The sequence below is a fragment of the Podarcis muralis genome, chromosome 2 (assembly GCF_964188315.1).
Source record: "Podarcis muralis chromosome 2, rPodMur119.hap1.1, whole genome shotgun sequence".
NCBI lineage: Eukaryota > Metazoa > Chordata > Lepidosauria > Squamata > Lacertidae > Podarcis > Podarcis muralis.
In genome coordinates this window covers 23,095,694-23,109,380 of record NC_135656.1, presented here as the reverse complement: position 1 = coordinate 23,109,380, position 13,687 = coordinate 23,095,694, and the positions used below count along the sequence as shown (strand labels likewise).

The following is a 13,687-nucleotide window of genomic DNA, read 5'->3' as shown; positions in this document are numbered from 1 at the left end:
CTAGTTGAGCAAAGTTGATTACAAAGCGATAAGTGGAGACGTGGATATTTGCAAGAACTCTTCAACTCTAAGTTGAAATCAACTAGAATGGTTCAGTGATGGAGGCTGTCGACACCTCCTGTATCAGAACAAAATGTGGTGTCCAAAATGCAGCAGATGCATAGCAATTTTGTCACAGTGAGCTACCATACGTTAAATTTTATTATCATGGTCAGGTTGAATGCAATATGGTTGGACAGAAAGATGCATATGCCAATGAGGTGAGGCAAGATCTCTTTGCCACCATCACAGGCACGCTACTTCAAATGTTTGTTCAAATTTCGGCCGCTATCACTCAAACCTTTGCTCCTGATACTTCCATCACCTGTAGCTCCCTGCAACACTGTAGTATTAATACATGTAGCACAATGCAGAAGGCATATTAATTACTGATTAAACTGTTCTGTGTCAATTCTGTATTCCAATCATCCACTGGAGCTGTATTCATATGACGGTGTTAACTCAAACAATGAAGTAGCTCAGATCCAATTTTTCCATGAGTGCTATGGTGCAAGTATATCCACCGACTTTTCTGTCTCTGATTCCTAACCAATGCTTCCCATCTGCACTAGTGGGTATTACTTGATGGGATGAAAATGTGGCATATGCATGTCCCTCCCCCACCTCAATTATTACATACCCACCCTCCTCCTTTACCATTTTCCCCCCAAACTGGGCATGTGTGTAGATGTGTCTTTACTACATTTTTAAGGTGGCACTGTGGTCTAAACCACTGAGCTGTTTGGGCTTGCCAATTGGAAGGTCAGCGGTTCAAATCCGTGCGACGGGGTGAGCTCCCATTGATCTGCCCCAGCTTCTGCCAACCTAGCAGTTCGAAAGCACACCAGTGCAAGCAGATAAATAGGTACCACTCTGGTGGGAAGGTAAACACGTTTCCATGCATTCTGGCACTTGTCACGGGGTCCCATTGCACTAGAAGCAGTTTAGTCATGCTGGGCTGGTCACATGACTGGGAAAGCTGTCTGCGGACAAACGCCGGCTTCCTCAGCCTGAAAAGCGAGATGAGCGCCGCACCCTATAGTTGCCTTTGACTGGACTTAACCATCCAGGGGTCCTTTACCTTTTACTTTTTTTACTACTTTTTAAAAGATGTTACCAGCATATTTCATTTATTTCACAAAATGAAGCATTTTGTATTTCACACCTTGGGGGAAGCTGCAAAAAAAGATTCTCCCCTCCTACCCACTCAAATACACAGCAGTCAACTTTCTGGTAGATTTCACACCGTTCAGACAGTGCTGTGTGCTCCCATGATTCTTCCTTCCTTTTGTTTCCTTAGGTTAGCCCTTCCCCTGGTTACCTCCACATCCCATCTCCCTTCCCTCACCAATTCATGTTGACATATTTTAGATGGTGATTCCTGTTTATATTTGATTTAAATTTAGTATGGAGATTCAGACAATATTGCTCTTGCACAAATCCTCCGTATTAAAGATTAAGATAAAAGGCAAATGTGCTTCACAAATTTAAAGCGGTGAATAAATTTTGCAACCAAAAAAATTGGTACACAAGCAGTTTCAAATCCACATTAAAATTCCATGTGAATGAGCCCTAGGAATTCCAACACAATATCCAGCTTGATCATGTGAATCCATTAATAAATATTCATTTGTATAGGCTGCATCCGTCAGTATCACTCAGATGATGGTAAGGCTGCAGTCAGTGGAACAGGGAGGGAAGCCATTTTCACCAATTCACTTCCCCCTAAATCTACTCAAGGGCTGAAAGACCCTCCAGAGAAAGTAGAGAACCAGAGGGCAGCAGGAGTGAGGGGAAATGGTTTCTTTCCCCTTTCTGAGGATACAAGTCTTACCATCAGCTGTGATGGCACTGGCTACAATCCCAGGTCCGCACCTATCCTGCTCTCAATCTCTCCATTCTGATATGTCTATAGACTGACGCCCCCCAAGATGAATCTTCACTTTATTTATTTTTTTAAAGTCTCAATTTATGATCTCATAAAAGGAGTTTTGTGGGCCAGTGAAAGTCAAAACTGTTTAGAAACAGGGGCTATGCTATAAAGCACCAGGGGCTCCAACTAATTTGCAGAGTCTCAATTTTATGTCATTTATATGATGAGCATAAAATTGGCCCCGTCAGAAGCAAAGCTGAAAGACACGGGCGTGATACAGAACAAACATTTAGGATAGAAAAGTAGTGATTATTTTGAGATGTGAGCGTGAGATAACCACAGGCAAAGTGTGTGTTCACAATTCTTCAGTGTGAGTGGCACGTCCTGCAGCTGTGACAAGGGAAGCTATTTCGCAAAGGAACCGCACCACTGGCAACAGGTGACTGGAGTCTATCGGACTATGCTCTCTATTTTTGTCATGAGCAAAGCTGTCACACCACCATCCATCATCATTGCACAATAATGTCCACCTTCTGAGGTGGGGTGGAAGTTAGGATGCAATAATTAGGAGGATAATGGTGAATGCTCCCTTTAGTTAGGTTGTGATAAATGCCCTCCAGTGAACTCACCCTTAGCATAGAAGAGGCTGTTAGACACATTGGTTAGAGCAGTTTCAATCAGTGGAGATGACTGAAGCCAGATTTGTGGGGGTCAAAAAGAGTTGGTGAGGATAGGTCACAGCCACAGGAACAGACAGCATGTTTAGTGATTTGGGAAATAAAAAGGAAAGAGGGAAACAGAAAGAGTTTGGCTTTAAAAAGAGCCCAGAATACATGCTACTTCACAGATGTATATCTACAAGCAACGTAGCCGGTGGCTCCACAGTCCATAAGCATTCTTCTATGAGCATTATGAATTCAAAGGGAATAAAACAAAAAACCTCTGCCTTTGTTGGCAAGTACTGATGCTGAAACCTTGAGGAAACAGAAGTGACCAAACCCATCAATTTTAGAGTAAGAAATTTAGATTCATTTAGAATTAAAACTAACTAAAATGCACAATTTAGACCTTTTCAAAAAACAACAACACTGCACTGTGTTCAATTTAAAAAATCAGGCATAAATACTAAATGATTTTTTTTAGATTATTCCCAGTATACTAAGATAATTTCAAAATTCCTATTTCTGCCAGTCCTGTCCCAATGAACTGCAGAAGATGAAACACTGTTCGTAATGGCTGGCACCAGCAGTGTTGTTGCAAAATCTTATCCCGGCTAGGCATAACACAGCTTTCCAGATGGGCCCACAACCAGGCGTTTTCAGCTGAAGTTGGAAGAGAGGTGTTCCAAGCCCTCGTGGCTATCATGTTGGCGGTTCTGCCTTGCTCTCTATTCCTGGCCACGGAAACTGCAGGCGTGGCTTTCACAGGTGCCCTTCCTGTTTACACTGAACTGCACCAAGTGTAGTCAAGGAAAATGGATCCTGTATCCCATTCTGTAATGCTTAATTGCACCAGTAGAAGAATCAGGATCCTACACATTTCTGCTCCCAGTGCATAGAATAAGCCCTATGGCGAATGACCATAACAATGAAATTCCTTTGTTGTGTCACAAACTCCAGGTGCAAAATTAGATGAGGCACTTACTTGCTCCTCAGTTATGCTTATAAATTAGTATCAGAGTCAGGTATGTTATGGCTGAGGTTGCTGAGATACCTACAGTATTGAAAGGCAAATGCAGCTGAAAGAATACATCGGAAATTTCCCATCACACGTACCTGCATTTCACAATCTGCTCGAAGATTAAGTTCTTCACAGCATTCCCTGGATATTCTCAAAAATATATACTCCTTTGTTTTTTCTTCAATAGCTGCTTCATACACCTTTTCTTTGGTTCCTTGGGTCAGTATTGACTTCTCTTTAGTGACTGGCAATAAATAAACAGCATTGACTTTGGTCATCACCAGTCGTCCTGCCAAAGTGTCTTCAGAAAGTGTTTCAGTGAGTTTAAATCGTCCAAAAAGCTGTCCATTTTGGGCAAACTTTGCACCTCCAGAAACACCGGTGAGCATGAAGTTTGCTACAATCTGCAATTGCACTTTTATGTTGAACCTAAACCAGAAAGCGTACAGTTAGTTCTGGGGGTGAAATGGTACCCAGCAGAGAAAACAAAATGAAAACAAAATGAAAACTGAAGGCCAAACCAGGGCTGAAGTGGAAGGTCCGTGTTCAGGATCTCCAAGAAGTTTTAAAAGATGTTAAATGGGTGTGGAATGCTGACTGGGGCTGTGACACTGAGGGATGACAGGCAACAGCCCCCCGCAACTCTTTCCTATAGGCTAATTTCCTGATTGAAACATATATCCCAGAAGCGCTACCCTCCCCCAAGATACTCCAATGCACGAGGTGTGCAACAAAATGATGCCTCCCTCATTCCATGTACAATGGTCCCTTGGTTCTCAAGTGCCTTGTTACTCAAACAACTTGAAACCCAAACACAGTGTTCCGGTTTGTGAGCTTTTTTCAGAAGCTGAACGTGCTCTGTTTTGAGTGTAACACTTCCAATTTGAGTGCCACACTTCCGTTTCGAGTGTTAAGCTAAGGTCTATCTGTTTTTGCTATTTATTTTGCTATTTGTTTTGCGTTTTTGTGGCTCTTTTTGTTTTTGTTTTTGTGACTGTGTGGAAGCCAGTTCAGCTACTGTTTGATTGCGTGACTGCAGTACATTGTTTATTGCTTTCATTTTATGGATCAATGGTCTCGTTAGATAGTAAAATTCACGTTAAATTGCTATTTTATGGGTTGTTTTTAAAAGTCTGGCACGGATTAATCCATTTTGCATTACTTTCTATGGGAAAGTGTGCCTTGGTTTTGGAACGCTTTGGTTTTGGAACAGACTTGCGGAACAGATTAAGTTTGAGAACCGAGGTACAAAAGCCAACCAGGCTGGCAGATGAATCTAACAACTGCTGGCCAGTCTTAATATTAGGCCGAGTAAAGTGTGTTTAGGGATGGACAGAAGCAGCAAGACGGCAGACAAAGCCCCACCCAAATCTGCTATTAACCCATGGAGAAAACTTATAGGTACAAATATGTACCTGTAAGCTGTCCTTTAGAATACAGTGGAACCTTGGTTCTCGTTAACGGAGACGTTAACGAACGTTTCAGAACCCGAATGCTGAAATCCCAGAAGTAACTGCTTGGGTTTTCAAATGATTTTTGGAAGCTGAACATGCTACATGGCTTTCATTTTGAGTTTCCCTATTGAATTGAGGCTTCCACTTTCAGTTTTGGGTTTTCAAGATGTTTCAGAAGTCAAACGGTATTCTGGAACAGATTACATTCGAAAAGTGAGGTTCCACTGTACAATACAACTCAGGAATGCTATAAATAAGAACAGGAAAATAGCAGAGGATACATTGTTTTTAGAGCCCTTAGATTTGTCTGCCTGAGTGAATGAAACATGCTATATAAGCTATAAACATATAATTTTGGCATTTTCAGAACAGCAGGTGCTCCCTCTTCATAGATAATTTTTAAATACAGTGATCAACTAGGGAAGGGAAACAAGGGAGTAAATATTGGAAACTGAGCACACTGGAGCTGAAACTAAATGGCACCACCTTGTTAAACAAAATACACAATTAGTTTACAATAATTCCAATACTGTATCCATCAGTGGCTCCAACTATACTGCATAAATATGTCTTAGATTAAGCCAGTTGAGGACTGTATCCAACAGTCATACCATTCACACAAGAGCTTCTGTGTGACAGAAGTTCTGGGCAACAGAGCTTCCTCTCCCTCTCCTCTTTCTGCGGACCCTCCTGAAAAGAAATTCTCCAGAGTTGGGGTGAACAGATTGGGAGGGGGCAAGGAGTAAGTTCTGTTGAATAAGCAGAAGTCCTTGAGCAAATGGGACTACTTCACTGGATGCAAACCTTAGCTTCTCTCCCAAATATTTGATCAGAAATCCTCTATGTTCTGTATTACTCATATTTTGAATTGTTTGGTTGAATTTTAGAGTAGCTGCTTTCACTCTAACACTTAAGGGTCTGTTGTTCAACTACTCAGAAATGCAATCCTAACTGGCACACTTTCATGCCTGCTCATAAAATCACATTAACAAAAAAACACAACAATTAATTCTGAGGCCTTCATCCTATAAATTTAAGCTCGATATAATTTATTCTTTACTGAGATATAATCCGCAGATAGTGAGAGGAAGAAATGGCCTCTGTGTTCCTTAAAATATTTGGCTTGCTTCTTGTGTGAACTGTGATAAAATGTTTTTTCTAGATGCTAGAAAAAATGTACAGTGAGCACAAGTCAGTAACTGAGTCAGTGAAGCAAATTAGGGAGAAGCTCCAGCACAGCACATCTGAGAAAATGCAGTGGTTACATTTTTAATCATGGGGCTAGCGAGAGTGTAAAAAAACTTTCTCCGGAATTCCCCCCCCCCCCGACTTAATTGTATTTAGGCATTGGAACATAAATAGTACCAGTAGCCACTAAAATGCAGAATGAATGAGAACTCATCGTCCTGGAGCACATACTAAATGACTGATTAACCAGATTGACCTCATGTGAAGATTCCCATTCATGAATGATCTTTGGAAGTATGTCATTCTGACTGAACAGGCTAATCAAAATGTTCCCTAAGCAAGTCCAATGCATTATAATACACACAGAGAGATAGAAGTGTGACTGCAGTTCTGAATCCCATTTTTCCATGTAAAAGAAATCAAAAAAATGCCATGTTAATGTGTTGTATTTGATAAGATATAGGGACACAGGTGGCGCTGTGGTCTAAACCACTGAGCCTTTCGGGCTTGCCGATTGGAAGGTAGGCAGTTCAAATCTGAATGACGGGATGAGCTCCTGTTGCTCTGTCCCAGCTTCTGCCAACCTAGCAACTCGAAAGCATATCAGTGCAAGTAGGTAAATAGGTACGGCTGAAGTGGGAAGGTAAATGGTGTTTCCGTGCGCTCTGGTTTCTGTCACCGTGTTCCACTGCGCCAGAAACTGTTTAGTCATGCTGGCCCCATGACCGGGAAAGCTGTCTGTGGACAAATGCTGGCTCCTTCGACCTGAAGCGAGATGAGCACTGCACCCCATAGACTGGACTTAACTGTCCAGGGGTCCTTTACCATTTACCTTTATTTCATAAGATAATGATTTATATATATTTTTAATGGTACCATTTGATCTTCCAGAAAGCTCAATGCACTGCTCAGATATTTGGTGTCATGTAGCAGGTGTGGGGGTGGGAAAAGTTTACTCAATGAGGATAACCTACCTCCAAAAAACATCTTAAACATATTTTTTCATATGAAGCCATCATACAGCCAATAGCTGTATAATAAAATGCAATTCTCTTGACTATGGGAGAATTTCCCCAAGCTGCAGTACTCAATGGTTCGCAGGAGTAAGAAAGCAATGATCTGTAATGTCAAATAAAGTAGCAGTATTGATCAATTGACAAGTTTTAGTAGAAACATTACTTACTTGCTGACTTCTTTATATTGTGCTATTTCTTCAATATAAAGGAGATCATGCAATCGTGACTGATAGTTACTCTTGGTCAATGATTTATCCAAGACAGACTGTGTAAATAACTGGTCAGCAGACAGAGGAATTTGGTATCTAATCAGAAGGCTCTTATCCAATTCAGTAGTATCATTTGGCTCAAATTCTACAATAGTCTTAGAAGTGGAATCCCAACGTTTGGCTGTAGTTAGTAATTGTTGTCGTGCATTCATCCGGTATTCAAGATCTAAATGCAGAGGGATAAATTGAGAAAGATAATAATTGGATACTTTTGTCTCACATAAATGGGTAAATGGGTACTATTATGAAGTTTGTGACACCTCATGAATATGTCACAAAAACATACACATGTAAGATGGGAGAGACAACATACATGATTTCTGCTAGATGCCTAAGTGACATGATTTGTCCCTTCAAGAAAACTTCACAGCTAGTAAAACTGCTTGTACCCATTGGTAACATCATTTGCATCTTAGACATGGTAGTGGATGCTCTTTTGTTTATTAAAGGAGAATACGACTAATATAGAAGATACATTCTTTAAAATGAGCTTTCAAAAGTAAAGATATTCAGTAAAGTTCAGCCAGCACCAGAGGAGTAGCAGAAAATTTAGGTCTGCAAACTATGTACCCATTTCTGCTTTGTTAATTTCTTACCCCTTCCTTAAGAAAAAAGTAAATCCCACTCCATTGTCACAGGCAAGGAATTTTGCCTATTTTGTGGGCTTTTTATATATTCCTATGCTTTTGTGCTGTAGTTGTTGCTCCTTGATCTGTTTTAATTAGCTAGTATTGAGAATTCTTGCCAGCTGAAATTAAGATGGACAGGGAACTTTTAGAAGATAAATTGATTCAATTGTGGGTTACATTTTGTGTTTGAGGATTTTGTTTTGTATGTTTGTTTGTTTAAAGACAGTAAAGGCAAACATACACAGTTTACTGGCATGATGGCTCTGGTCAGGCACCTTTTTACATGAAGATCAAATAACAGTTCCTAAAATACCACAGTGATTCACTCTGAAAACAATTTAATTCACACTGAATAGTTATTTGCATTGCAACAACTATACTGCATATTCAGTCTTCCTGCTTTGGGCTGTAAGTATTCAGATAATCTAGAAAGAGCAATTCATGAACTATGGCATTTGCTTCACATCTTTGCTCCAGCGATGCTGGAGATTTAAATCTATTGTACATAAATAAAGAACAGGATGAGCAAGAAAACACCTGCAGCTCTAGCCAACCCAGATTCAGAATACACAAAGGTTTCACTTAGCTGAATAATTAGTGCTGCTCATCACAATGATTTTAAAGGCCATGCCTCAGTGCAAGTCAAGGGTAGTTTGACATGCCACAGTTCATGGTACATAAGCCATGAATAAGATGGCAAAAATTAAGGAATCAAGAACAAAACACTGTGCTCTAAACAGAGAGGAAAGAAAGCAATATTCAAAAACTGAAACAAAATCAAGCATACAATCAACATTGTGTGCAGCTTTTATTTTCCTTCAGCATTCTGCAGGGTCCATTGTGAAACTAGCCAGCTCTGAAGCTCTGGGAGAATGTAAAATTAACACGTTATCCTGAAAAACATACCAGACTAGGTCTGTAAAACAAGGGTTGATGGTTCGTTTCTCCTCCCCCTTCATGTTTCAACTCAACTCAAAGAACTCAAATTGGAATTTACAACTAAGCAAACTACTTGGGAGGTGGAGACTTAAATATTCCTGTTGCCTGGATTCAACATATAGTAAAGAAGTGATGATCTCATTCATCCACAACATGCAAAGAACATATTCTTCAGTTATCTGTCTCCAACTTAAGAAAATGAGTTTTGCTCTGGGATTTTCTACATAATATCTTGGTCTTATCTAGGCGGCGACACTACCATATTTTGGAGCAGCAAAGAGATGGGAAAAATATTTAAGATGGTATGATATGGACAGGAAGATAGAGATATACAGTAAAGGTAAAAAAGGCAGGATAACAATTTAATATGAGTTCCAAGCAAACAGCTCCCATATCTGGAAAACATTTGCTGCAGCATCCTAAAGTCTTTGAAATACGCATCAGAGAAAGAAGGTTAGAAATCTCTGAGCCACTCTGTAACATAAACACTCGTTATTTAAATATATCTGGGATCAGCATGATCCTCTAAGAATTGAGCTGCTGGAGCTCTAAGAAAGGCAATATGGTTACCTATAAAGAAATTTATAAGGAGAAGAAAATGTTCCCAAGCAAAGAAGATTAGCAGTGCAATCCTAACCATGTCTACTCAGAAGTTCCACCAAATTCACTGGGGCTTACTCTGGTTGAGTTAGAAATGCAGTGTAACACACTACCGAACATTCATGATTAAAACTGATTGGTTTTAAACACCTGGTTGTTTTCAAATGTCACAAAGAAAAATGGGTCCGGTTCCAACAAGAAATATCATCAGCATCAATGAGATCCTACTTCTGAAAATGCATAGGCCAATCCTAGGGTGCCTGCAAAGGGTTGTAGCTTCAAGAGTCCAAAATAGTCAGCATCCTTCATCTACCTCTCTTTTCCTAGTCTACAGTCACTGATAAGAGTGAGGTTTGTGGATGGGATCCATGTGCATGTGACACCCTGCCACCACTTATGTATCTGTGTCCTGTGGGGCAATGTCTACCAGCGGTTCTCAACCTGTGGGTCCCCAGATGTTGTTGGACTACAACTCCCATCATCCCTGAACTCTGGCCTTGCTAACTAGGGGTGATGGGGGTTGTAGTTCAACAACATCTGGGGAACCACAGGTTGAGAAAGGCTGGGACTCTAGACAATAAGCTATGATATTAACATAGATTTGAGGTAGTAAATGCTAAGTGTATGTACGCAAAAAAGGAAAAGAATGTGCCTAATCCAGTTAACATGAAAAGAACTGCAACTAGCGTTGTCATTGCTCCATTCTGCCCTTGCCATGCAATTCCTTTGTCCACACATGATTCATGCAAGACCTTGTACAGCACAACACTATCTGGAATTGTTGCAGCAGTACAGCACCTTGACTGAGAGAACTACACTGGCTCAATGATCCTAGCACTTAATCCTGTTAAGTCTTTCTTTTGCTAGATCTATATCACTGTTCACACTAGATTAAAAAAAAATTCTGCCTGCATCTCTTGCCTGGCATTTGTTTTTTTAGATCTCTGTCAATAGCATACTCCCCCACCTTTACTGGTAGTTTTTTTTTACTAAGCATCAGACAGATACTTCTTTTCATCTTTCCTCATAAATCAAACAAATTCAGTCCCCACTCACTTTTTCATTTTTCCTATACACATGAAAAATTGTTGACATCCTTTCTAAGGAAGAATATGAAACCTTGCTTTGCCATTTGCAACCGAGGTGCACACAGACCCATATTATACGAAGAACGCTATAGTCATGGCAACATGCAGTTCAACAGTAACGTGGCATGCGAAACTAATAATGACTTCTCTATTTTTTTGCTATTTTTTTGCACAATTAGTGACTAGCTGAGATCTGAGTCTTCTGTTTTGTCCATTGCCTCCATTTCACCTGCAAAAGATGCCACTTGCCAACACACCTTTCAAAATAATCAATACTTTTTGGGTTACAGTGGTACCTCGCAAGACGAATGCCTCGCAAGACAAAAAACTCACTAGACGAAAGGGTTTTTTGTTTTTTGAGCTGCTTCGCAAGACAATTTTCCCTATGGGCTTGCTTTGCAAGACGGAAACGTCTTACAAGTTTGTTTCCTTTTTCTTAACACCGTTAATACAGTTGCGACTTGACTTCTAGGAGCAACTCATAGAACGCGGTGTGGTAGCCTTTTTTGAGGTTTTTAAAGACTGGTGATTTTTGAAGCTTTTCCAAAACTTTCCCGACACCATGCTTCGCAAGACGAAAAAAATCGCAAGACGACAAAACTCGCGGAACGAATTAATTTCGTCTTGCGAGGCACCACTGTACATGGATAAACTTATGGGCTTTTAAACATCCTTATACTTTTAATCCCTTTCTAAACATGTAGCAAGATAAGTGTGTTCAAGGCACAAGTCAAATGTCACTGAAGTCAAAGGACATCTATGATTGAAATATGCTTCGAGAGATCACCAACGTTATATAGATTTCTGTCACAAAAAATTCAGAATGTACTTTATTAGCTACATTTTTTTTCTTAGCAGTCCAAGAAAGATTCTGCAGCAATCCAACCATTTTCTTAAAGGTTCAAGACTAAACCTTTAAGTAGCATAAAGCCCAAATTGCTTTGCATCTACGAACCAGAAAATGCAGGTTCTTGTATAAACTGTCTCACTCCGTGGCTTAAGATAATCCAGAAAGGCCTTATTGTATGTGCCTTCCTTAACTTCTACCAGACTGATGATGAAGGAGGGCCAAACTAATGTGCAGGCATTTTTTATGATAGCCCAGTGATCATTTTACTATTACAAATTTTATTTTAAACAGCCAAGAGTTGATAATGATGATGGAGGTGGAATGATGAAGGAGGAAGAAGTCATAGTAGTACTTGAGGAAAAGTGATTTGACATGGAGAAATAGTGAGGGGTCACAGCCTTTCTGCTCCCCATCAGTTTTTTCCTTGAAGCTTTCCTCCCTCCAGCCACTTTTACCTGCATCTCAGGCCCATGTTAATCACACAGACAGGTATGAAAAACCAAAGGGTTGTGGGACTTTCAGGGTAAATGCAGCAGATGGATACAAATTTAAACACACATCTTTTCTAAATACATTTTACAGTGGGTTAGCAGCTGTTAGGCTAACATTACAGGAGGCTCCACTGTAACATGTACTTTGGCCCACATACCAGGCCCTTTTCCATGATGACAGCACACTTGTGGAACTCTTATCCCCAAAGAAGTCTGCTATGCATAACCCCTATGGACGTTCAGGAAAACTGCTAAATACTTGGTTGTTACTGTTGTACTCTGCCAGGTATCCAGGTCTGACCAGTTACTAACACTGATGTTACTGACTGCTGATGCTTATATGATGTGGTTTTATTTTATAATTAATTTGGGGGTATTTATTGCTGACATTACAATAAAGTTGGCCTGTGCTGTTTTGCCCTGTGCTTGTTTTTTCTCTGACATGGCTGAAGACAACATCTGCCTGAAAGTGTTTCCTCAAGAGATTTGCCTGGCTCTTTCTTACAATGTGAACCTCTGCTTGCCAACTTAAGAGTTCCTTACTGTCATTTAGGCAGCTGATAAAAGCTTTAGTATTCTTAAAGGGCATTTCCCTCTAGCTCACTGTACAGTGCTCAGTGTTTTTAGCTACTGCTGCTTAGTTTATCTGGCTATGGCTTTTGGATTATTTTTAAGTTTTAGTTCAGTAAGTTCTCTTTTTTCCCTGTGCTTTGTACTCTGTTTTTAGTGCTATTTTGACGAGACACACACACACTTTTAATGGCTTAAACAAATAACCTAAAGATCATTATTTCAATCCCACTATATAGTTCTCTACACATTAGAGACAGCTAAAAGGAAAATGTTTTTTATTTCTCTACCCTAATGACATGGTAAAATAGAACAGGCATCTGAAAGAGAAGATTACAGCAAGATCACAGCTTTGGTTAAAAGAGAGAGCTACATATCTGGAGAAGGAAAGTTCTGAGACTTTTCAGAGTTAGGAAAGTGTGTGTAACAATACTACAGCCACATATATCATCCAGGCAATTTACAACAACAAAAAATATGTAGCAAATTTTCCAACAAATGAGTTTGTTAACAAAACCATGCAAACAATACCTTCTGTTGAAGCAGCATCAATCATCACTCGTTGCATCAAAACTGGTTCGGTTCCAAAATCAAATACCACAGTTTGGCGAAACGTCCCAAAGATTTCTGTGCTAAAGGCTATGCTGATTTTGTACACCGAGTGATCTATTCCATTCTGGGCCATCTTTCCTCCTATCCATTCCTGGCAGTTTTCTGGGACTGCTTGCGATACCTGGGTAGTGCTATCTCCTGCAGATATTGCTGTGATACTGAAATGAGGACGATGCGCATCATAAAGCAATGCCACCCGATACAGCATTCTTGCAGGCTATGGGAGAACAACAAAAGCGTATAAATAAAGTGTGTGCTTTTTAAAGTATGAAGATTGGATGAACTTTGATAAGACAAAGGACAGAATGTGGCATCCCAAACCCTTGCCATCACTTTTTAATATTTATTTATTTATTTATCAAACTTATATGCCACCTCTATCTTCCAAG

The 13,687-nt window shown here is 40.0% G+C and overlaps 1 protein-coding gene across 3 annotated transcripts in view; it reads right to left on the bottom strand.

Moving 5' to 3' along the window:
- Positions 1-13,687, bottom strand: part of HELZ (helicase with zinc finger) — a 113,034-nt gene that overhangs the window by 54,957 nt on the left and 44,390 nt on the right. For all 3 annotated transcript variants that reach the window (XM_028713038.2, XM_077924025.1, XM_028713032.2), the window contains 3 exons: positions 13,218-13,515; positions 7,418-7,685; positions 3,688-4,021 (listed from right to left, as the gene is read on the bottom strand). In XM_028713038.2, coding sequence (XP_028568871.2) covers positions 3,688-4,021; positions 7,418-7,685; positions 13,218-13,515 — 900 coding nt within the window. The remainder of the gene's footprint in view (positions 1-3,687; positions 4,022-7,417; positions 7,686-13,217; positions 13,516-13,687) is intronic.